General features: G+C 41.4%; 1 protein-coding gene across 2 annotated transcripts in view; it reads left to right on the forward strand.

Moving 5' to 3' along the window:
• Positions 1–5,873: 5,873 nt before the first annotated feature.
• Positions 5,874–25,872, forward strand: part of Sgpl1 (sphingosine-1-phosphate lyase 1) — a 52,217-nt gene continuing 32,218 nt past the window's right edge. Inside the window, exons 1-2 of one of the 2 annotated variants that reach the window (XM_077105423.1) lie at positions 5,874–6,039; positions 6,574–6,643. In XM_077105423.1, the coding sequence (XP_076961538.1) occupies positions 6,617–6,643 (27 nt within the window). In that variant the 5' untranslated portion in view covers positions 5,874–6,039; positions 6,574–6,616. The remainder of the gene's footprint in view (positions 6,040–6,573; positions 6,644–25,872) is intronic. The other variant, XM_077105422.1, reaches the window with a different exon arrangement.

Below are 25,872 nucleotides of genomic sequence, written 5' to 3' on the forward strand. Positions count from 1 at the left end.
GAGTCAAATGGTGGTTTCATTCCAGGTTTTGTAAGGAATCTCCATACTGCTTTCCTAAGTGGTAGCACAATTTTATTCCAGGCACTTTCTAGAGCACAATTACCACGTGAAAAGTTGCATGTACACTGTTCTTCATTGTGTTTAGAACTTCATCAGCTCAACCATAGTGTTGGACAATAACATCACTTGTGGCAAAAATGCTCCCATGGTAATTGAGTCACCGAGACACCTCCTCTTTCCTGATGTGCTTGGTCAGCTTCCCATTCACGGTGATTGTGCATGCTGTATGACATTCTGATCTAGTTCTTAATGCTCTGGTATTTGAACTAAAGGTCCAAGATCTCTCTGACCTTCTCCTGCCCTCCTCTCTTGCCCTTCCTTCTCCTCTGAAGTATAAAAAGAGACTTTCTCCAAATTTCCCTTATGCACTTGACAGATCTTACTACAAGTAACTCAATTGCTATGCACCCCCCCCCAGCAAAAAAAATCTAATTGTGTCACAAGAGAAGACACTGGAGGTGACACCACCAACTCTGTCACAGGCTAGCACTTGTACTTTTTTTTTGAGGGGAGGGGTACTAGGGATTGAACTCGGGGGTGCTTTAGCACTGAGCTACATCGCCAGTTAATTTGCTGAGGCTGGCCTCGAGCTTGCAACCCTCCTGCCTCAGTCTCCCGAGACACTGGAATGACAGACATGTGCCACTGTGCCTGGCACAGGCACCTACACTTCTGAGAGTTGTTAGGCCACCTTTACTACCCGAGAAAGATATATTTATCTGTATACTAAGACAAGCTTTACTTACCATAGATGTCCCCAGACCTGTGTCCCCCACCATCCCCCCAGAAGCCCCAAGCCCCTCTTCCTTTCTGTAACTCAGGATGCTATATAAACTTCAATCATGTGGCTCTCCTTGAGCCTCATAATTTTGTGGGGCTTCTGTGTCTATGCACACAACCAACATGCTTCCCCTCCTGTTAACCTGTCAGTTTATTCATAGACAAATTATCGAACCTTTAGAAGATAGAAAGAAGGTATTTTCTCCTCTGTAGTTATAGGAATTTGATTTTAGAACAATGAAAGGGAATCAGCCTGAAGCAGTGGTGCATGCCTGTAACTCCAGCTACTCAGGAGGCTGAGGCGGGAGGATCTCAAGTTCCTGGTCATGTTGGGCAAATTAGCACGATCTTGTTTCAGAATCAAAAGTGAATAGTGGGGGGTAGCTCTGGGGTAGAGTGCCCTGGGTTCAATCCTAGTAGCAGAAAAAAAATGTTTGTTGTAAACAAGGATGTTGGATTTGTTGATTCGGGACTTGACAGCTCTGTGGCTCTCGGACAAGCCTAGCAAAGGCCCCGGGGTATCCTGGAGAGGGCAGAAGCTCACTAATCATCATGTCTCGATCAGATCCTAAAGGGGATGGGAGCCGGACTAATGGCAAAAGCTGGACTGGGCTTAGCTGATCACAGAGCTCTGACTGGGATCTTGTTTGCACACATCCACGGTAAGGGGGAAGGGGTCCATTGATAATTCTGGCATGCCTCCCCTGGGTCAGGTCCCACGTGTGATGCAGTTGTCAAGCCAGTCCTAGGGGAGATGTGATTCATCCTCTTTTTACAACTGTAAAATCCGAGCTCAGATGGCTAAAGAGCCTCGCTGTGCCTTGCTCTGCTTCCCTGGCAGCATATGGCGGAGACGAGGAAACTTGATAAGGTGAAACTGAAGCACACAGCCACACAGGAGAAAAACCCACTGCCTTCCAGAGAAACAACGGAATGGAAGAAGCAAGCAGACCAGTCCAAAAGAGGGCGAGATGCCCGGTGCACACCGCAGAGCTGGCCACTGAGGGAAGGAGGGCTAAAAGCTACTGGATGTGGGAGCCTCCTTATCTCACTTACCTTTTCAGAGTAGGGAATGTGAGCTCAAGTATGAGGGGAAGGGATGTCATTCTCTTGGCCATGGGTGGCTGTCATTTTGTAAGATGCAGAGAGGTTGGATCCAGTCCACTTTAAATGACTCAGCTGCCCCTTTCACATCAAAGAATCAAGAACTTCTGAAAAGGAAGGCCGTGCCTGCCTCTCCCATCTGCCCGCCTCCTGCCAGGCAAGGAAGGAAAAGGAACTTCCATGTTGGTGAAGGAAGCAGCTCTGGCCGGGATGCTGGTGAGCTCCGGGGTGAAATCCAAGCTGTTCCCGAAACCCAGAGCTCAAACTCCCTCACGCTGAGAGTATAAACCACCCCTGGCCTGTCCCAGTGCCAAGAAGTGAGGCCTCCTCGGCAAGCACAGACTAGCTACGCACACACATCACCAGGCTTTGTTCTATCAATTGCCATGGCTTCTGGGGGACCCCAAAGAAGCCATCCAGCTGCTTCTCCCCAGTTTGATCCAACTGCATAAAATTCTTGTCTCCATCACTTTCTTCTGCAGGCCGGCGGCTGAGTCTGGCCAGCTGGGATCCAGGAAGCCGCCCTGGCTGGGTGGTGGGTAACCGTCCAAGTTGTCCCGCAGGCTGTACAATCAATCCAGTTAATCAGAGTCCCATCTCGTGTGTGTGTGTGTGTGTGTGTGTGTGTGTGTGTGTGTGCGCGCGTGCAGGCGTGCAAATGATTTTAAGTATTGGGATGAACGAATGTTAAATATGCAAGTAGAAGTTTTTAAAATTTGGAGGGAAAAATACAACTTTGCTGAGGACCACACAATAGCCCCCAAGGAGAGGCCCATCTGGCTGCCTTCAGAGTTGTTTTGTCATCAAAGGTCCCAGCTGGTTTCCTTCTGCCAAAGGAAGTTTGTATTTCTTTGCTTTTTGATAAAGTCGCTGTTTTGATGTTTTGCTAGGGGTGAAAGGGCGGCTCCATGGTGGCCTCTTTGGGAAGGGTGGGGTTTCCTTGGGAAATAAGTCTCAGTCCTCTGAGGGTTTGGCCACACTGACTTGGGTTGAATTGGCACCTGGAGTATGTACCTGGGAAGGCCAGGGGGCCCACTCGAGGCATTAGAATGCGGTGACTCTGTCCCTTGATGCTCACTGCAGTGTGGTCAAGTCGGGCACTGGCTTCCTGCGTGGGTGCTCCCACATCTCTGTTGGGATCCGCCCAGCCTGTAACTGGAACTGATTTCTGGGCTTCTGTCCTTGCTTGGGCATTCTGGCTTGGGGGCGCTCCTGTGGGTCATTCTTTTCCAGCAGAGGTTGAGTGGCTGCAAACCCCCTAACCCTGGCTGTCCTGGGGTGAACTCCCAGCTGAGCAAGGATATCAGGGACAGGAGAGGAGGCCTGGATGGGGGAAGTCCTTCTTTTCAGAGTAGGGAATGTGTGCTCAAGTATTGGGGGGGGGATGTTATTATCTTGGCCATGGGTGGCTGTCATTTTAAGCAGAACCAGATTTGCTGGCATGAAAAAAATTATTTTTAAACAATCAGTAGATGCAGGCACTGCAGTGAGATCAGCCTCAATTAAAGATGTCACATGGGAAAAATCCTACGGCATCTTCCTCCACTCTCCCCACCCCACCCAAACCCACTGCCATCGACAGGAATGTCAGCTTCTCACTGGTTCCCCACAGAAAGTTCCAGTTCCTCCCAATTTTTGGTTATGCTGGAAGGTACCAGGAGGGTACCAGAGGACAGTTTGGGGAGCATTAGCCCTGCCCTCCCCTGACACACATACGTTTTCTTCATTAACCTCCTGAATCTAACCCAAACACACAATCAATAAAAACATTGTGCTTTCTCTGAAAACAGGGTGTCCAGGGAAGAACTTCTCAAATTTTATTGTGCATGTACAGCACCTGGGGATCTTGTGAAAATGTAGATTCTGATTCAAGAGATCTGAATTGGGGCCCCCCTAAGCCTGCATTGCTAAGAAGCTCCCAGAGGATACTAAAGCAGCTCCCGAGAAACCACACTTTGCTTCTGGAAGCTCCAGGCAACCCCATCCCTGCCTCCCACCGGTCAGCTAAATGCCTCCTGATCTTATTCCACAGACTTCTGGGAGGGCTGTAGGGAAGGAAGAGGGTGCCCTGAAGTCAGAGTCTTTCTGTCTGTCTCCGTCTCTGTCTCATACACACACCTCAGAGACTCAGATTGCAAGTCCAGACCCAAGCCATAGTCTCGGCTCAGCAGGGAGTTTCCAGGAGTTGCATCCTTCTCTGGGCCTCAGTCTCCTCACCGGCATTCAGTGGGCTTGATCTGAGAAAGAACCGAAGGCTCCTTTAGCACCAACATCATTTCTAATTTATCAACGAGCATATCTGAACCCCTCCCTACACATCTGAGGCCTCGGCTTCCCATGCAAACTCCATCCCATTTTGCTTATGCACCTTTGAAGGATCATTACCTCCTCCGGTCTTGGTGCTCTTGTTTACCAGGTAGGGGATGACAAGGCACCTTATCTGGGCAAGTCAGGATGTAAACAGGGCCTTGTACCGAAAGGTGCCTAGCCTAGTTCTTGGCAAAGTAAGGATCAGTCGATGTGTTTGGATTGGTTCATGCTTGTGGGGAGAATCAGACTGCCTACCCTGTGTCGGTGTAGAGTGGAATCAAACTTGACCCTGCCCTCCAGTCATCAGAGTGCACAGATTCTAGGTTAAAGGACGGGAGGTGGCAGCTAAGGAGACCGGGAGGGGATGCCTTTCCTGTGATCTGAAGAAGAAATACAAGAAGGGTAGGGGATGGTGAGTGGGGAGGGCATGCCTGATGTAACTCCTGATGAGCAGGCATTGGTAGGAGACCCCTGACCATATTCTGACTCAAACACGGAAAATGCATGTTTGTTGGGGGAACCGCAGCAAGAGGGGCAGGAGTATGGGGGTATCTAGATTTGGGGGCTTTAGATGGTAGAAATGTGTGGGACTTCTGATGGGATGAGGGTGAGGAAGGTCAGGGATCATCTCTGCCTGACTTCTTCTGGGCCTTAATCATTCTGGCTGGGAAACTGGAAAGTGCTGACAGGGTGTGCAGCAGAAGGCAGCTGTGATAACAAAGAATTTCATCCTAAAAGCACCAAATCAGGATAATGATGGTGGTGATGACATGCCCTAATTTTAATGTCATGACATTTCACAAGGGGGATGGAAATGGATACCCCTACTGATGACATTTCTGTTTGGAAGCTCTCAAGATTCTTTCCATGTAGGTGTTTTAAAATTTTATTTTATTTAAAAATTTTATTTACTGATAAAAAACATACCGTATGCAGGTCCTGGATGCAACTATGCTACCTTTGACTTCCACTTAATCAGTGTCATGACAATATGGGCAAAGTCATGGAAAACCTATTTGATAGTCAAATGGAAATGAAGGGTGCCCTTTGTGACCCTGATGGGTCCTTTCACTTGACTTTTGTTAAGATGATTCTCAACATAGCTAATGAAAATAAAGTGGGTAGCATGTTTGCCCAACCCCTGGTGTAGGAGAGGAAGGAAAGGGGCAGTGGGGCGTGGTATTTCCATTAAACAGTTTACAGGTGCCCTTTTGTCAGGCACTCAATGGAACAAATCCTCTCTGAGCTAGGAAAGCGACAAGGGGCAACATACTTTAAAACCTCCAAGCCCTCCCCTAGAGACCATGTTGGCCTAGTCTCTCAGGGGCTTAAAGTTACCAAAAGTGACCTAAAGTTGTTTTTAACAACGTGGCCTGAATGAGAAGCTGGTAACCAACAGGGACCTACTGCAGTTCCAGGCCTCAGTGCCAGAGACCCTTCCCTGGAAGGCCCGGGAACCCCTGCCTGGCCCGCAGGCGGCGCGCACGCGCCGTGGGGAGGAGAAGGGGGACCTGGTACCGCGACGGGACGTGCTCGCGGCCGGCAGCGGCGGGACCGCGCACGCCGGGGCTTCGGGAGGCAGCTGGCGCCTCAGAGAGCCACTTCCGGGAGGGGCGGGGCCGGCGGCGGGCCGACCTCCAATCTCTGCGGCAGCGGCCGCCCTGGGAGCTCCAACCCTGCGGTCCGCGAGTCAGTCGTGCGCTGAGGAGGAGACGCTGGAGGTGGAACCGCCGGCGAGGGAGAGTACCCTGGGCAGGAACCGGCCAGCTGGTTCCGACTGAGGAGGTGGAGGGGCCCCGCGGGCACGGGCTGGGGAGAGCCGGCCCGCAGTGAGCCCGGGAGGCGGGCGGCCGAGGCCGGGCGGGCGCGGGCCGGGGGTCCGGGCTGAGCGGATGGGAGGCCCGGAGTGGACGGAGCGCGGGAGCAGGGGCCGGGCTGCCCGGGCTCGCTGGCTCTTCTGTTCTGGAGGGAGCCGGGGCGGGGGGACCCCGGGTCCGACCCTCGGCCCGGGTTAGGGTGCTTGGGGGGCTGGGACTCGGCGACCCCTGACGAGGGTGGGCGGGGCGTGTCCCCTGGTGTCTGCCGGTGTGCACTGCTTTGTGGGAGGCTGGATCTGGGTTCGTGTCGCCTGCTGTGGGAGGAAAGCAAGTTGCAGCAGGATTCTGATTTTCTGGTTTGGGGTGGAGTGTGATATCAGGGAGTGAAATCGAAGCGACCCAGAAAGGGAGAATATTCTGTCTTGGCTGCTTTGGTGAATCTGGGTGGACCATCGGGCCGTCTGAAGCTTTAGAAGTAAACAAACCTGTTTCCCTTTTTCAGAAGCTGCAAAAGGGGGGCGCCGAGAGGACGTCGGAAGAGGAAAATGCCTAATCCCGACCTTTTGATGTTGGTGAGTCTTTCCCCGATGTCCTCCTCCTTAGACGGTTCTTGTTCCTGAATTTTTATTTTTAGTCGGAAGGATCTGAGTGTGGGGATTTTACCCCTGATGTTTTCTTTTGGTAGCTGAGCGTTGTTGCCATCTTTTGGGGGAGAGTCATGATCAGGATGAATAAATGTTTGACTGAAATATATTAATACAGCACACAGAGACCTTAGAATCCCCGCCTCTGTGCTGGAGATCAACTCGGCACCTTGCCCACACTAGGCAAGTTCTCTACCACTGTGCTGCATCCCCAGACCCTTTAAAATTCTTAAATCTTTTTGAAAATTCTTGCAGGTGACTTTGATCTCTTTCTTTCATACTACCAGAGCAGTTTAAAAACTCCTATTTATTCATTTTATGCTGCTCTTTCATGTATTAGTTTAGCAGTATTTGTCTCCTAGAGTTTTGATTCCTTGGAAGGCAGATAACATGGTTTATATGTTTAGAGATGAGTGAACAAGTATCAGAATATAGTAAGTGCTTAATAAATGCTTGTTGAATTTTTTTTTTAACTAGTCTGGATTTAAGTTGTTGCCTGATTTTGTGGAAGCTGTTTTCTTGCTTCCTGAAATCTTTTTTTAAAATATTTTTTTAGTTATAGACGGATGCAATATCTTTATTTTGTTTATTCATTTTTTTTAATATGCTGAGGATTGGACCCAGTGCCTCACATGTGCGAGGCAAGCGCTCTGCCACTGAGCCACAATCCCAGCCCCTCCTGAAATCTTTATGTGTTTTTTTTTTTCACTGAGCAGGAAGAAAAGCATTACAAAATGCACAAAGACATTCTAGTCTTAGGATATTTATGATTCCGTGATTCTGCGTAGGCTCTTTAGCTTGAAAGTTGTGGGGAGCCCACAGCAGTACAGAAAAAGTATCTGGGTTTAGTGTTTGGTTGAATAAATCACTACTCTGAGTCTGGTATCTCCTTGTGCACTATCAGTGATTTAAGACCAAGTTTCCCACGGCTGTGGTTATGGCTCAATGGTAGAGTGCTTGCCTAGAATATGCAAGGCACTGAGTTCAATCCTCAGCACCACATAAAAATGAATAAATAAAATAAAGATATAATTTTTTTTAAATAACAAGTTTCTCTTTATCTCATTAACCTAGAGAGTTGGTTGTTGTCATTGAGAAATTGTCAAAAACTAGTTGTATGGTTCTTATATTAGCACTGACTTTCTGTAGTGGTAAACCTGTAAGGTCTTCAGAAGGGATAATGAAGAGGGAAACGAAGTTGTGATCTCTCCTGGTTTAAAGTGTTTTTTCCTGAATGTAAGAGCAAAGGAATACTTGGTTTATATATAGAGCCTGATGATGAGTTCTCAAAATATATTCTTGCCCCAAGTGTCATAGATTTTCAGTAGATGATAAATAGCCTTATGTAATTTAAAACTTGTATTATAAGAGCATTATGTTAGAAACATTGTAAACTGTAAATAAGAGAAGGAGACAAATCTCTCATGTCCTCTCCTGCTTGCAATAATTTCATCACCCAGACATAATCATTATTGGCATTTTGGAATGTTCATGCAGAATGGCTTATAACAATTGGAAGTTTTTGATATTCCTCTTATAGATTGAATGTTTACATAAATTATAGATTTCTATATTTAAGTAGGATATTTCTCCATATACAGAGTTGTGCTTATTTCTTCTGGGGCTTATGAGTGTACTTTAGCAGTCTAAGCAGTGATTGCATTTATTTAGGGTATTAACTTTGGAGTCAGTTTTCTTTTGAAATATTTCTCAGCTGTTGTCATATCTTTTACTTCCTCACCTAATAATCTAGAATGTTCAGTAATCCTTTGCTTTTTTGCTGTAAGGATTAATTTATGTAGGTGTGAGTGGCCCTTGATAGTTCTCATTTCTTAAAGATAATGTACAGGTTGCATGAAATGCTTGTACTGGAAAAGCTGTCATCCCCTCCTTGATTGCAATGTTCTATAGGCTAAATGATAAAGAACCAATGACCAGCACTGGGGTTTTCAACAGGACACTAAACTGTCATGATCTAAGTTCAGCATGCTCTAAATAGTTTATGTGATATATAAGACAAGTTTTTGGGCCTCTGACTGGGAAGAAAGGATGCAAGCGAATGAAAAATAACCTCGATGCAGGGCAGTATCTCATAGACTCTCACAATTAAAAACTGTTAATTATGATATTGATCATATAATTATATGATGCAGCTTCTTATATTGCACATGAATCCTTTTTTGGAACGTCTCTTTTAAATGGATACCCAAGTCACTCATCCTTTCTGCTAGCAGAATAAAAGGAGCAAAAGCCAGGAACCAATACAAGGTGGAGTCAGCAATAATAGCATCACTCTTATAGTTAACTTTTATTGAGCATGTATTATATACTAGGTGCAAAATATATATATTCTACATATTTACTCAATTTTCATAAAAAACATTTGAAAAATATGCTGGCATCCTTCTTTAATAGTTGAAAAACTAGGGGCTGGGGATGTGGCTCAAGCGGTAGCGTGCTTGCCTGGCATGCATGCGGCCCGGGTTCGATCCTCAGCACCACATACAAACAAAGATGTGTCCACCGCGAACTAAAAAATAAATATTAAAAAAAAATTCAAAAAAAATAGTTGAAAAACTATACTTATAGCAGATATCACAACAGTGAAGTAGAGGGCCAGATCATACCTCAGATGGTCTGACTTCAGATCCCTCCCTCTTATCTACCTTGTGCTACTGGTGTATGTTCATGATATGGAACTGAGTTTGCTGACTATCCACTGGGACTGACAGAAGAGGGTTAGTGTAGAACACAAAGATTGGATTGCTCTGCCCTCTAGGGAGCACTTTGGAAATGTTGGGGTGAGGGAGAAGGGAGTCTTTGTCTTCTAATATAGTCTTGTCTGAAAATACATTTCATTATAAAATTTTCTTGTTAGGAACACTATGTAGAAGAAGGGATTGAGAAGGAGGGAGGAAGGGATGGCCTGGGGAAGTACAGAGTAATGAAATCTACCAAGTTATACTGTGTCCTTATGTGAGTATACCGCGATGAATCTCATGTCTGTGTGTGTGCGCACGCGCGCATACACACACATATGATTATATATAATTATAATGCATAATTAAAATAGCTATGATAATAATAGAAGGGAGATTAATAGAGCAGAGCAAGTGGTTTGAGGAAGGAGGGAAGGTGTTGGGGAATGAGATTATTTTATGTTATGTGCATGTACAAATAAGATATAATGAATTCCACTATTATGTATAATTATAATACGCCAGTAAAAAAAGAAAAACATTAAAATCTTGTTTATTTTACATTGTAGTTAGGTCATTATATTGAAATTTAAAGTTTGTATCTCTATAGATACAATATTATAATCTTTGGATTTCACTTCAGAATAGTAAAAGGGCATTATGAAATATTTGTTATTAAAAAAGATTGGGTTTGATAGGGGTGAAAACCGCTTGTGTGGACAGATGCTGAGAGAACACCTGAAATAATCTGACACTCACATGTAACAGCTGAATCCACACGAGGGAGCTTGGGCTGTCACTCCTCAGTGCATTTCTGCTCTCAATTTTGTCCCCATTTGAGGAGGGTGGTTTGCCTGCCTTTTCCCATTTGCTCACATGTGCATGTCAATGAGTGTTAATACTTTCCATCTGTGTCCCAGTGAAAATAAAACAAGTATGTTCCTCTTCTGAGAGTCGTGATGCTTTCAAAGGGAATTCAAATCCTGCAACTTGGTAGCCTCCTCTCTCCTTCAGCAGCCTTTCTTTTCATCCATATTTTTCTCAGTGCCAGTAGGCGGGCATTACTTTGCAAGTTGCCAAATACTTGTAGTTTAAAGGAAAAGGTACTTAATAAAGCCAGGTGTACCCCTTAGAACACTTTTCTCTTTTCCCATTCAAAGATGATGATTAAATTAGCTGGTATCACAGGTAAATCAAGGTTAGCATTTGTGGCCTGGTAGTACTGCGTGGGGTTTGAGTGGTAATTGTTTATCTAGGGCAGTGGTTCTCAACCTGGAGCATGTTTGCTCCCCGGGAACATCTAGCAATCTCTGGAGACCTTTTTGATTGGCACACCTGAGACCTTCATCTGTTGGGTGGGATTGAAGAATGCAACCAAACATCCTACAATGTACACAGTTCACAAATAGAATGATCTAACTAGGAATGTCAGTAATGCTGAGGTTGAGAAACCATAGTCAGAAGTTCCCTAACAAAGATAACTGGGTGTCAGTGTAGTCTGTGCTTTACTGTAGGTTGGCAAATGAGTCTTTTCTTAGAGTTGGTGGGTCTGTTCCCTTGTTACTTACAGTTGTTGTGACTGTGAATCAAGCCCTGCTGCTTTAGAATGGACTTGGAGAGTGTGTAGCATGGACTGCAGCAGAGCAGAATTCTTAAGAAATGCTTTTCTTCTCAGTATTTCAGCAGTCTTCTTGATTTCAAGAACAGCAAACCTCCCTCAGTTTGGGGTTTTGGTTCTTGGTTCAAAATCAAATCTTTACATGTCTTTGAGTTTATCTTTGAACTCCCTGAAACTTTTTTCAGGATTTTTTTCCCCCTGAATTTAAATGGAATGTAAGCAATAAACTGACATTAAAAGCTCATTTATATTATTTGTGCCTATTTTTGTTTGTTTATAAAATTAGAAGAAAGGTAAAATTCATTGGAACTGGTAGATAGGACATTTAAAATTTATTGACATTTGGGTGACCATTATAGGGTGAACAATATTTGGTATTGTTTCAATCTTGTAAATGAAGTGGTACTATGATAACTTCTACAGCCTTTGGTGTAAAGAAAAGGGGAGTTATAAATAGATAAACCCCCAAATCCCAGTATTTGGCTTAGCTTTGCAGTCTGTGTGTCAAGAATTTTTAGTAACATTTGCCTTCTTAATTCGGCATTGCCCAATCTAATATTATATACAGTTTATACACCTAGGTGGCAGAGTTAAGAACCATCTTGGGGTTAAGAATTTTCTATAGAGAATTGATTTGTAGTGAATCAGTCCACTTGTGTAAACATCGAGAACCCAATTACTGAAAGGAAAACCATACTGTGGGGTGAGGGGAGATAGGAATCTTCTGGAACGATGCAATAGTGAAAGCTGTAAGTAGTGTGTTGAATGTACCTCTTCTCTCCGCACACCCCCACAGCGTGATTGAGGTTAAGAGACTGTTTATGAAGGCTGGTCAGGGTTAAGGAAAACCAGTAGGGGATGGTCAGACGTCCCAGGGCTGGGGGGAGCCTTTGCCATTCTTAGGCCTGAGAAGGCAGGGGAAAAAGTAGTTTCTGGAAACTTGACAAAAGGAGGAGCTAGCCTAGAGGATTGCAGCCACTGTCACCAGTGGCCCAGGAGGAAGGGCATCATGTTTTCCCACCCTCTGATTCCCTACCCAACCCAGCTGGAAACCAGAGGAGAAGGAAGCCTGGGTTGATTTAATTCTGAGGGCAGCCTTGTGAGACGCACAGCAGAGTTGGAGAAAGTTGAATGGAGGATCTGGAGGAGAAAGGAAGAGTAACCAGCATGCTGAAGTTGAGGTCAAGTTAGTTTTAAAAGGTACAAGTTAATGCTTGAGCAGAATCTTAAAAATGGATAGGATGTAACTGTTATGGAAAAGAAATATTCCCATTGGTTACAATGGAAGAGTAGATTCAGAGGCAAAGTGTTGTCATGGCTTTGGCACGCCCAGAGCTGCTTTGTCCCAGTGGTAACCTTAGCATCTTAATTGCCTTCATGAAGGGCCTTTCAAAGCCCTGTGGTCCAGCTGCCTTGGTGCACAGCAATCCCTCCTACACTGCCCTGTTGGGTGTGAGTGCTGACGATGCTCTCAGGGAGTCTTTCTGCTGTTGGATGACTTCATTGTGAGAAAGTTTTTCATTTGTCCAAATTACCGCATGTGTAAGGATTAGGCTTGATTATATATAACAGAAAAAGCTTAGTAGAGTTTTTAAAAGACAAGGATGTATTTCTTTAAAGTAAGAGAAATTAGGAGTAGGCACTCCTGCCCAATATGACCATTCCTCTGGGTCTTTGAGGTTCCAGGCCACCTCTGTCTTGTGATCCCACCATCAGTAGTGGGATCCCTTCTGGTCGAGGGTAGCTGCTCTGGGTTCCACTTAATGAGGTTCATGTTTCATTCAGCATGATGAGGAAAGGGAAGAAGAAGGGCTCACTCTCCATTGAAATTATAGATGCTTTTATATGAAGTTTATTATATATACAGAAGAGCCTTTAAAGCACATATCTATATTTTACAGAATAAAAAAGAAAACAATTGTGTAATATGCATGTTAAGAAATAGAACATTTACCCTGAACCTCTTGTGCCCACCCTGTTACAGACATCTCCTTCTGCTCCTTCTAGGGGTAACCACTGTCCTGTTAGGATAATTATTTCCTTGCCATTTTTTTTTTTAAAGCCACGTTATCACCTATGTGTGCATCATTAAGTTTCGTTTCTTTTAGTTTGAAGTAAATGGATTTATGTGTATTTTTTGTGATTTTTTTTTTCTTTGTTGTTCAGTATTTGAGATTTGTCCACATTGTCACATGTCTCTTAGTTGACTCATTTTCATTGCTATATGGCGTTTCATTGTAGGACTAAACTGTAATTTATTTATCCTCATTTTTACCCAGGAGCGACATTGCTGGATTGTAAAGCCCATACACCCTTGAATTTGCTAGATGCTGCCACACTTTTCTAAAAAGGCCAATGCATACTGTCAACAGTTTGTGGGAGTTCTTATTTCTGTACAGCTTTGATGAATTTGACATTTATAAGTCTTTTGATTTCTTTTTTTTTTTTTTTTTTTGCCAGTCTGGTAGGCAGATAAGACTTAATGTGGTTTTCATGTGCATTTCCTGGTTACTGTTGAGGTCAAGTGCCCTTTTAAATGTCTGTTAACCGTTTGGATTTCCTATTTTGTGGGTGTCTCTTTAAAACATGTGTTTTAACAATCATCTGTTTCTCCTTGTGATTATATTAGATTTTGTTGTAGTATATGTTGAAATTTTGTGCTAGATGTGTACAGATTTTGGATTGTTACATCTTACCTAGTGAGTCAAGTTTTTAATCTAATAACTTTTTAAAACTTAATATAGCTACATTAGTTTTTTTGACATGAAATAGGCATATGTAAAATTTGATGAATGAATTTCCTGTTGTATAGGCAGAAGATGCAGAATAGTCCTCCTAGCCCAGTCTTCTGTCATATTGTCATTTGTGTGTCCTGTTGTCCCATGAAGTGAGTAAATCATATTTGAATTAAAAAACAAACAAAAAATACAATGAAGGGCACAAATCTTAACTGTATAGGTCAGTAAATATTTCCATATGGATGCACTATACTACTGTCCAGATGAAGGTCTAAAAATTTTCAGCACTCCAGTGGGCTTCCCACATTCCTTCCCAATTGATATCTACCAAAGGTAATCATTCTTCTCACTGTAGATTAGGTTTGGTGATTTTGAACTTTAAATGGAAACATACAGTATATTCTCTTCTGTGAATGACATTTTAAAAAATTTTAATTTGTGGTACTGAGAATTGAACCCAGGGTTGCTCTACCACCAAGTTACATCCCACCCCACAACCACCACTTTTTTAAAATTACCAAGCTAATTCCTAACCCTTCTCATTTTTTGTTTTAAGATAAGATCTTGCTACATTGCACAGGCTGGCCTTGAACTTGTGATCCTTCTGACTCAGCCTCCTAAGTAGCTGGGATTATAGGCATGCACCATTGTACTGGGCTATGATTGATCTTTTTTTTTCAACATCTTGTCTGTGAAATCTAGCTAGGCTCTTATGTAGCAGTGTATTTATACAACGTATAAATGTATCAGAATTAATTTATTCATTCTGTAGTTGAAGAACATTTGTGTTTCTAGTGTTTTGGTTATTATGAATGTTACTGTTACATTCTTGAACTTGCTTTTTGTAACCCTAAAACATAAATACATAAGTACACTTCCTGTATCATAGTGTGTTATGCCAAACAGGTTTCCAAAGTGGTTGTCCCACTTTTCATACCTATTGGGTTTTCTTAATATAGAACTTTTAGATTTAGCTTTGGGCAACAAATGTTAATTTCTGTCATCTGCAAGTAAACACTTGAAGAGAGCACCAAAACCCTTCCTAAGGAACTTAGGTACTTTGTAAATGTGAGATGCCCTTCCTTTTGAGTAGAGCCTATGTTATAATATTTATAATATCTATAAATATTAATAACATTTGATGGGAACAAAAAAGCTTTGATTTTTATTATTTAAAGGGTCCTGTTAAAGGTCAAATTTAGAGTTGTAAAAAACCATTTTTAATAGTTAATTTCATGGCTAAAATCATAATCCTCTGGAACATTTTAGAGTTGAAGTAGCTCTTGTGGTTTATTTACGCTCTGTGCTCAGTATTGGGGAGCCCATGGTATCTGGATGCTTCTTCTAAAGTATTTAAATGTGCTGTTTTGAACTGCATTTTGGCAGATGGTTCTAAAATCGAATAGATTTAGTTTCTGAATTCCAGTCTTAATGGTATCTAGTCTTTGAGACATTTGAGGCAAATAGAAAACAAGTTTTCTAACTCTTAAGAGAAGGCAGTCCAGGGCAGATATGAGGATGCTGTGGAGGACTTGTTCCTTGTCTAGTTTTAATTTTTTTTATTTTTAAAAATGTGTGTGTTTGTGTGTGTGTGTGTGTGTGTGTGTGTGTGAGTTTGTTCAGGGTGGAAGAAAACTTGGGGTGTATCACTCAGTCCATTTTGAAAAGCATTTTCTTCAGATTATTTTCCAAGAATCATGATGTAACAGTTAATAGCTTCTGTTTGAATGACTGAAAATATACAAGTTTATGATTTGCAAACATAGTGGGTAAGTGATTTAATTCTATTTTTTTGGTAGGTAAGAGGGCACTTGCAGCCTTCTGACTGATTTAGTGGGTTGTTGACTCAACATAATTCTTACCAAACTGAGGCGCAGCTCCTCACTAAAATGCATTTTATTACCACCATCTGCAATAAAATATAAGAGGTGTGGGAGTTGACCTGTTGAGAGCCTCTCTGGCTTCTTTGTTATTTTGCTTGAACTCAGCAAAGGTTGCTTATCCTAGCTGATTGCTAAGAGGAAAGGAAAATGTTTACCGTCAGAGAATTCAGGCTTATCAATATTTATTAAATATTTATTATCTGCAGTCATTTTCTTACCTCATTTAATATTTATAACAACCCGAGGAGTAGATGGTGGTGTTTTTTTTCCCCTTTGAATTTTTTATTTTTGCTATGAGCAAATTTCAGTCACACAGAAGTTCAGTAATGTGACAAAGTCTCACAGCTTCTTAGTGATTGCTAAAGTTGGAGCTTTTGATTACCAGTGGTGACTTTCTAGGGCCACATAGCTGCCTTTCTGCAGAACACATCAACGTGTCTTTCAGAGTCATAGAAGTGATGAGAAGTCAGTTCTGGGAGGACTCTAAGGTGACTGTCTTTCTCACATGTCCTAGGGAGTTGCTGTAGTGTGTACTCAGGAATTGCCAAAGAAAAACAATGGTTTTACAAAGTTTCATCATTTTAACAGTAATTATGTTTCTAAGTTCTTAAAAATATGCTTTTAGACAGTAATGGCTTTCTTTGTCTAGTTTTATACATAATTGTTCTACAAATTTATTTTTCTCCTTTTTTTTTTCCTCTTTTTCAGTACCAGGGATTGAACCCAACAGATGCGCAACCTGTTTTTTTATTTTTTATTTTGAGATGGAGTCTTGCTAAGTTGCTTAGGGCTTTGCTAAGTTGCTAAGACTGGCTTTGAACTTGCCATCTTCCTGTCTCAGCCTCCCAAGCTGCTGGCATTGCAGCCGTGTGCCACCACATCCAGCCTGTTCTGCAAATGTCTAAGTTGCTTAGAAACTTATGTTTGATCTTATTTGGAGTTCAGAATTGTACTCTCAATTCTGGAATTGCAGTTTCTGCTGTCTTTGGCTCATTTGGAAACTTTTCAGAAGAGTCCCCCCCACCTTTTCTTTCTTAAAGAAAGCTCGTGAATCCAAAGAATCCTAGGGAGCTAGTCTTAGCTGAGAGAACATCCAGTGATCACAGATGGCATTGCTGGGTCATGGTGCTTTTTAATTGTACAGCTCAGTGAATGTTTTGTATATTCAGAGATTTGTGCAGCCATCACCACAGTCAATTTTAGAACACTTTCCAAAGAAACCTTGTATTCTGCAGTCATTTCCTTATTTTCCTCTATTTCTAGGAAACTACCAGTCTACTTCTGTCTGCTGATTTGCTTGTTCAGGACATTTTATATTAAAAAAAGTTTCATTGAATTTCGTATATGTAGTTTCTCATGATATGATCTTTTGGGATTGACTGTTTTCATTTATTACAGTGTTTTCAAGTTTCATCCATGTTTAGTATGGGTCAGAATGGCTTTCCTTTTTATTTCAGCTGTAGGGCTTTTCCTGGAGAATTTTAAATAGTGGCTATATACAATAGTGTTTCTAAAATTCTCACCTACCAAAGACATAGGAATCTTGGGCTTACTTTAATTATAATAGGGCCTTTTATAACACTAAGGCCATGCATTGTTAATTAGGGAGGGACCCCAATGATTGGCCTTCAGGATGTCCTTAACTCTTTTAAAATTATTTATATAAGCTTTTATGTTTCTAATAATTTCTGGGGAGGGGTTGAGATTGGAAGAATTATAAAGATCTCTAGCTTTTGTTAAAAGATAATGTTCATCAAGTAAAATCATGACCTTCATATAGATATAAAATGAACAAGTTGAGGATTTTATTTTAAAGGTTGTTTATACATGTTATTTTTTATTTATACACGAGTGCCACAGGGATTATATGAGGATTTTCTGTACCTTTCTATCAGTTTTTCTGTGAACCTAAAATTGTTCAAAAAGTCTTATTTTTAAAAAGAAGATTTTACTCAGAATGAGGAAATCAGGCAGTTGTTTTAACTAGTTCAAAGGCCAGTAATATTGAAATGAATGTGCAAATGGAGGCAGAACTAGTTTCCACAGTGGAGAGGGAAGTCAGCTGAACCTTACAGGACCTGGCACAGTTCACTGGTTTATAGATGAAAGGTAATTTGTATTGCTGTCAGTCTTTAAAAGTGGCTCTTTGGAGACTGGACTTGGAAGGCAGACTTTTCAAAGGCAATTTATATAGGCTGAGGGTCAGTTGGAGACCCGCAGATAGATACCTGTTTTATTCTTTATAACAAATTTGCATTTCACAAATCTCTAGAGAAGTAGCCTTAGCAACTTACTTAGGTTGTTCAGATGTTTAGTATTCTCATCTCTGATAGCAGCATGACTTTCAAAGGGATGGTATTTTTACAAATAGTTAAAAATTTGAAAAATCTGTGTTTCTTAACTCCATGACAAAGGTAGATAATCCTGTTAGTAAGACAGGTAAATGGAGGGAGAAACTCAGCTCTCTTCTTCCCTAGCTGTTGATGTGTTCAGAGAAATTAAGGCTGTTCTGGGTGAAGAACATGGGCTTATTTCAATAGATCTTATTATCCAAGAAATTCCCTTTTCTAGTCTTCAAAAGTCAATACACTTCTTTTGTACTTTGAAAGATAGCCTCTGTGCATATGCACAGTAAGTCACTTAGCTGTATATTTTAATAGACTCTGAGAGTTCATAGCAAATTTAATAGGACATCATGTGCAAGCTTGAATGAGTTTTTTCCTTTGTCCTACCTAGTTGCCTTAGGCCAAGAGTGTATTTACCTAAAAAGCCCATAATCACTCCTTTCCTCTGTATTGCTTGGCATGATCTGCTTATGGAACTTAATTTTATGCATTTTACTCTTCTCTCCTCATTTAAGTTCCTTGGAGTACTGTGTACCACTGAGCTACATGATGTATTTTAGAAGAGAGGTTTTAAGAATTTAACTTGACATAATCATCCTATGTCTTTACTTCATTTTTTGTCCTGATAACAAGTAAAATAAATAAAGTGACCTTAAAGCAGTGTTTCGCCCATTAGGTTTTATAAGCTTAGTCACATTGGTTTTCTCTGAGTGCCCTCCTGATGACGTGGGCACATTGTATTCTGTCTCCTTTCTGTAGCCAGGATTATTTTGTATCTCATATGGAAAGGTGCTTTCCTGATTATTCCAGTATTAAGTGTAGAGCTGTTAATTTTGGAAGTGCTTGTTGAATAGTACTGAGTGTGCATATCTGACCCTGACAAAGTATGGCTAGAAGGGAACCTGTGGATTGTTAAACTTTTCAAGATAAACTGCTCAGTTACTGACATCTTGACTCACATAGTAGAATCTTAGGGGAAGTATGTGGTTTTGCTGTTGGTTGCCTAAGAAGCGATGATTCAGTCACTCCAAACATTTCTGAATCATACCAAGCGTGATGGTGCCCCTGTGCTTGTGGTTACTTGGGAGGCTGAGGCAGGCAGATTGCTTGAGCCCAGGAGTTAGAAACCAACCTGGGCAACATAACAAGACTCTGTCTCAAAAGGAAAAAAAAAAAGAAAAATTACGTGTGTGTGTGTGTGTGTGTGTGTGTGTGTGTGTGTGTACATTTTCCTTTCCTTTATCTGCAGTAACTACTGGTTACTTGGAATGATGTTTAGTTTTGTTGCTCAGTTCTCACTTCTTTAATGACCCAAGGGAGTTTTCCCTTTGGGCTTGTGATCTGTTTTGCTGATAAACTCTAATGCCTTTTGAAGCTCTAAAGACAATAGTGTTTTCTTACCTGTTTGCTTTGCACTTGAAGTTCTGCAGAATGTCACATGAAAGACAACCATGTGGAGTTACCTTTGCTTTGTGTATTTTTAGAACATAAGTACAGTAAGGATAAATATACTAACTCTTTGGGTTTATTTTATATTTTAACTTCACCCTCTAAACTGAGGTTTGGTGCTTAGACCATTTGATCTTAGGACTAAGGCAGTGGGTGAAAACAGGTTTTTCCTTTCCTCAACAGCCCATTCTTGCTTTAAAGCTCAGATTTCTGCTTTCTGGAAGAACTGCATTTGTGTTAGAGGTGAAGAAAGTGGAAGGATTGCAGGGTGGAAGATTTTGATTTTCATTAGTGTCTGGCCAAAGAATAAATATTAGCCAGGAATAATTAGTTGATCTAGTGGATTGATGTGGCTAGTCTCTAACTTAGACAGTTGGCAAGAAAGCTTAGTGGGTATCTGTTTCCCCCTTGGAGATCTGGGTAGTCACTAACTTTGATGATTGTGTCTAAGTATTATGTTAAGTTAGCTGTTGGATGATTCTTTTATAAAAGAAAGAGATGGGAACATTAGTAAATCATGGAATGCCTGTCAGAAACACCTGGGGGAGGTTTTTCAAAAGACACATTTCTGGGCTCCATACTGCACTTTTAAAGAACCTCTGGAAGGTTCATTAAGCTCCTTGGATGATGTTGATGCACCTGGTTTAAGGAAAGTGTTGAATAAGAAGTTATATTCTGGCCAGCCTGTGGTAGTGTACACCTCTAAATCCACAGACTCTGGAGGCTGAGGCAGGAGGATCACGTTTGAGGCTATCCTCAGCAACTTAGCAAGACCCAGTCTTAAAATAAAGATTAAAAGGGCTGAGGATGTGGCTCAGTGATAGAGTGCCCCTGGGTTTAAGCACTAATAACAAAATATGCCTTCCCTGGGCTCAAACTAGAGTCAGATCCCATATCAGAATCTAACCTTTTTTTGTGTGTGTGTGTGTGAGATACTGGTGATTTGAACCCAACACCTTTTGCATGCCAGGCAAGTTCTGTATCCCTGATGTATATCACTAACACTTTTAAAATATTTATCTTGAGTCAGGGTCTCCCTGAGTTGTCTAGGCTGGTCTCAGACTTAAAATCCTTACAGGCATGTGTTGCCATGCTCAGCTCATTTTGTGATTTTTGAAGACAACTCTTCCAAAGTACTTTCCAAAGAACTTTCTAACTTTCTTTCTTTCAGTCTTTCTTTTGGGAGCAGATGAGTAGTGTGAGTGGTGAAAGTCTGGCAGAATGAAGCTTGTAGTTTGAGAAGGCCATTCAGTAGCTGCCCACATCCCAGAAGAGTCCAGCCTTTGTGGACACCTCATCATCTGGCAGTGTTGGCTTTCTTGAGAGTAGTGAAGCCCTGGGCTCTTAATTTGACTCTTGGAGTAAACTAGATGAATGGACTTAGAGAATTGTTAGTTTTGAACCTATTGGTCTTCTGATTCGTACCACAAATAGTTTGTTTCTGGAAAACTGCAGAATGGAAAATGTGGAAAAAATAATATACTTTTGAACCAGGAGGTTTGAGTCCTTTCTATGGCATTTTGAGCTGTGTGACCTTTGGACTCAGTGCCCTTGTCTATGAAGTACATATCACCTCTGATAGCCTGTGGTGTGGCTTGTCAGAATAGTGCCTATGTATGCAGCGTGGTTACAAATAACCAGCTTTTCTCTTCAGATTCAACCCACTACTACTATCTACACAGCTTAAATAAGAGAGATGTGGGAGAGGGGGAGGCAGAGACTTCCTGGGATATTAACAAAACAAAGCTGTCAAAAATCAGTGTGCCATTGTAATTATTTTATTTTAATCAAACAAATGTTGAGCTCCTGCTGTGTTGAAGATGTTGTTTTAGGAGGTGCAGGGGTTATGAGACCTATATACTTTCTTTTTTAAAAAATATATTTTTAGTTATAGATGATACAATACCTTTATCTCATGTTCTTCTTTTTTAACGTGGTGCCGAGGATCGAACCCATGCCTCATCTGTGCTAGGCAAGTGCTCTACCATTGAGCCACAAACACAGCCCCTATATACTCCCTCTTATTTGCATTCTTATCAGCATCCAATAACATAAGAGAAGTCATGTGTTGAAATTTTTTACTTATTCTCCCTCACTGGGATTGAATGCTTTGCCTCTAGGTCAGATTAACCCACGATCCAATAGGCTAATGTAGTTTGCCCCTGTTTAGCTCCTCAGAAATAACCTGAATTGAGGCATTTTAGGTATTTAGCATATCAGATATTCAAAGAAGACTAACATGGTGTGAATAGGGAAGGAACTTTCCCAGAGCCCAAGTTTTATAGTTAATCTGCAGAGATCAATAACATTAGACTTTACTGTTTTGAGTGTCTCCTTGAGTAAGTGACAAACTTTCTTGGGACTCTCTGCCCCAATTCTCTGTGGTGGTCAGCAATCTGCATTGGGTCAAGCACATTTGAAAGGTACCTGTTATTTTAGGAGCCCAAGGAAGCTGGCTTATGTGCATTTTGCTTTTGACTGTACAAACTGTAGTTTTGTACTGTGTAAAAATCAACACTGAAATTGCTGTTATGAGAAATAGTGATTATATTAAATTCTCATGCCAGCTCCCTCTAAATGTTAATCTGTAGTTGTAACCTAGCTACACAATTTTTTTTATACATTTATTTATTTATGTGGTACTGAGGATCGAACCCAGGTCTTTGAATATGCTAGGCTCTACCGCTGAGCCACAACCCCAACCCCTAGCTACACCATATATCCAGGATAGATTCTGCCCAGAATATGAATCATAACAGGAAAACTCTTGGGCTGTCACTGGACTGAAATGTGTTAAGGGATCCTCTGCCCAGGGACTCTGAATTATGGGTTGAAAGAGTGCTGATTACTGAGTCAAGGGGCTTGGGTTCCTAGGTTTCACCCAGCATGAGCCTGTCTGTGCAAGGTCAGCCACCCATTTCTCTTCGGGCCTCAGCCTGTGAAGTGGGAATACTGAACTTGATCTCTAATGCTCTCTTTTAGCTCCTAAATCTGATGCTTCCCAGGGGCTGGGGTATTGCATCAGGATCCAACCTGAGGTTTGTGCTGTTTTCAAGGCCCAAAGGAACTACCTTGTCCTTTTTTTCAAGATAGGATGCGTTACCCCACAGAGCCCAATAATTCAGTGAGCTCTCAGTGCTATGAGGTGCTTCTCCACTGGGGACTGAATCTAGATTGTTTGTAGTAACCTAGAAGGACCTTAGAATGATGCCAGGAGATGTAATTTCTATGACCAGCTAGCTAGTCACCTACTCAAAAAGTTGTCAAGACCCATCCAGTTACGACGTCATTCTGTCTTCAGAATTAGAGAATTTAGAGATTATCTCCTCTTAAAGTATCCCTTTTGAATTCAGGGATTCCCATTATCCTCTTAAGAATCAAACCTATTAACAATAAAATATATTTTCACTGAATTTAATTATATAAATGTTAATGAGGCATGTCTTCATATTTTAATTTAAAAACATTTAAAAAATTAGATTGCATTTGTTGTTCTTTGCTTTCTCCCTAATATAGGTTCTGTTATTTTTCAGTTTTGTGCTAGGAAGAATTGATTACAGTCATTTTTTGACACTGGTAATCTCTAATTTCTGAGCAAATTAGAAGTTAGTATCTGCAAAAGAAAAGCTGATCTGATTATTCTTTCATCTTTGCATCATTGTATTCATTATTATGCACACTTCCTATGTGTGTGTGTGTGTGTGTGGGTGGGTGGAGATATGCTGGGGATCACACCCAGGGATTTACACATGCTGGGCAAGTGCTATACCATTGAACCACATCCCCACTCTTAACCCTTTGGGTTTGGTAACAGCTTTACCCTACTAAGCAGTTCTTCATAGGGCATACCTTTGATGACAGACTCTGTGGTCTTTCCAAGATTCTGAATGGTACTGCCACTGCTTTGTAGGATTGAGGGTATTGATAGCAACAGTGGGCTCTAGGGGATGGCCACCAAGAACTGTGGGGGGTGGACATTGCAGATTTGGTTGTTTCCATGGTTGGCCCTCGAGGGAACTCAGTACTTGCAGTAATTGTCTGTACCACATTCTAATTACTAAGAGTATTGTCCTAGTCCATTTGGGCTGTGATAACAAAATGCCATAAACTGAGTGGCTTATAAACAACAAAAAATAATTTCTTATAGTTCTGAGGGCTTGAATATATAAGATCAAAGCAACAGCAGATTGGGGGTCTGATGAGGGGCTAAAAGATCTCTCTCATAGAAGTAAGTTCATACAAATGCTTCATAGAAACTGTCTTCTTTCTGTGCCTTCACCTGGTAAAAGGGATGACTTAGCTCTTTGGGCTCTCTTGTATAAGAGCACTGCTCCTATGATGAGAGCCTCTGTCTTCCTGACCCAATCATTTCCCAAAAGCTTCCACTTCTTACACCACCAGCATTAGAGCAGTAGGTTTCAAGGTGGAATTTTGGGGGAACATAAACATTTGGTCGATGGCAGGTGTAAATTTTTCAAGAAGCACCTGTTAAGCACCTGGCCTCTCTAAGCTTTCATGATCTTATAGCAGTACATATGGATAGAAGCAGAAATATATGAAAAAGAGAAGAAATAATGCAGGTAAAATTTGATAAAAATCAATCAAGTCTAATCAAGAAAAAAGCAAGAATACAAAAATCAATATCAGTAGAAAGGGAGCTATCAGAGTAACCCTACAGATGCTAAAAATATATTAAGGTAATATTAATATTGTATACCAACATATGTGATAGCTTACATAATATGTTCTATATTAGAGAAGAATCCATGTGCTGAGAACAAAGTGTATTCAGTCATTGATGGATGAAATATTCTATATGTGTCTGTTAGTCTAAATTACCAATTGTATTTTTTACTTCTGTAGCTTCTTTATTTAGTTTTTGTTTGGAGCATCTATCCAATAGTGACAAAGGCATGTTAAAGTCATCCAGGATTATTGTGTTGTGGTCTATTTGATTCTTGAAATTGAGAAGGATTTGTTTGATGTACATAAATGCTCCATTGTTTGGGGCATAAATATTTGTGATTGTCATGTCTTGTTGGGTATAATTCCCTTAAGCAGTATGAAATGGCTTTCTTTGTCCCTTCTGATTAACTTTGACTTAAAGTCCACTTAATCTAATCTGAGTATAGAAACCCCTGCCCACACCCATTTTTTTTTTTTTTTTTTTTTAACTGGGGATTGAACTCAGGGGCATTCCATCACTGAATCAAATCCCCAGCCCTATTTTGTATTTTATTTAGAGACAGGGTCTCATTGAGTTGCTTAGCGCCTCGCTTTTGCTGAGGCTGGCTTTGAACTCATGATTCTTCTGCCTCAGCCTCCCGAGCCACTGGGATTACAGGTGTGCACTACCATGCCCAGCTCCAAGCCCATTTTAAATATAGGCCTACTGTCTTTCTTCTGGCCTTAGTACTCTGACTAATGAGTTTATTAGTTTACTTGGCCCTGCCCACATTGTCCAAGTTTTATTCAGTACAAGTTGTGTGCTGGGCACTGTGCTGTATGTTGGGGCTTGAGTACTGGTAAGACAGATGTGGTCCCTACGGTCCTCTAGCTTTATTTTTACCACATGGAACCTCTGCCATTCCCAGTTTTCTTTTATGCTTTTGCAGCTGTTCTTTTCTCTTCTGGTATGACTTTTTTTTTTTTTTAACTTTTCTGCCTAGAGAATTTTCTTTTACCTTTTTAACTAGCTGAGGTTTTATCCTGATTGTCATTATCTCAAGTAGAGTGAGGTAGGGCTTCCTCAGTGATCTCTTAGAACTTACCTATGTCCTTCTATGGTTTTTCCTCTGAAGAGTTTTAGTTGTGTGTGTGTGTGTGTGTGCGCGCGCGAGAGAGAGCCTGTGTAGGTATGCACGCACCAAGTATACAGCAACACACAGATGCCTTTCCTGCTAGGTTGTAATCTCAGTAAGGACCAGGAGCTATGCTGTTTACCCAAAGCTTCTCCAGCTTTGTGCCTTCAAAATGCTGAATAAGTGAGTGAATAAGAAGCTATCAGATGAACTTATTTTTGCAGGGCACTATGGGGGTTGTAAATAAGAAAAGAGCTAGTCTTCCTTCAAGGCCCTAACCTTGTAGCCAGCGAGATAAGAAATAGATGAGTAGACTGCAAGGCAGGTTGGGATCAGTTCTATATGGAGCTTATCACAAGTGAATACTTGAATTTAAAGGGAGAGATGAATTCTCACAAAAAATATTCTGGTAAGTTTACAGATGACAGTGTTTTCTTCTTATTTATGACAGGAATACATTGTGAGGGATACAAATGATGATAAAATATGGAACCTGATGTAGAATTTTACAACTCAAGTAGATCCTTACAACAGGGATTAGCAATCTGTAGCCTACAGGCTAAATCTAGGCCATGAACTAAGTAATTCTTACACTTTTTAAATTGTTGGGAGGAAAAAGATTTT

The sequence above is a fragment of the Callospermophilus lateralis genome, chromosome 15 (genome assembly GCF_048772815.1).
Source record: "Callospermophilus lateralis isolate mCalLat2 chromosome 15, mCalLat2.hap1, whole genome shotgun sequence".
Taxonomy (NCBI): domain Eukaryota; kingdom Metazoa; phylum Chordata; class Mammalia; order Rodentia; family Sciuridae; genus Callospermophilus; species Callospermophilus lateralis.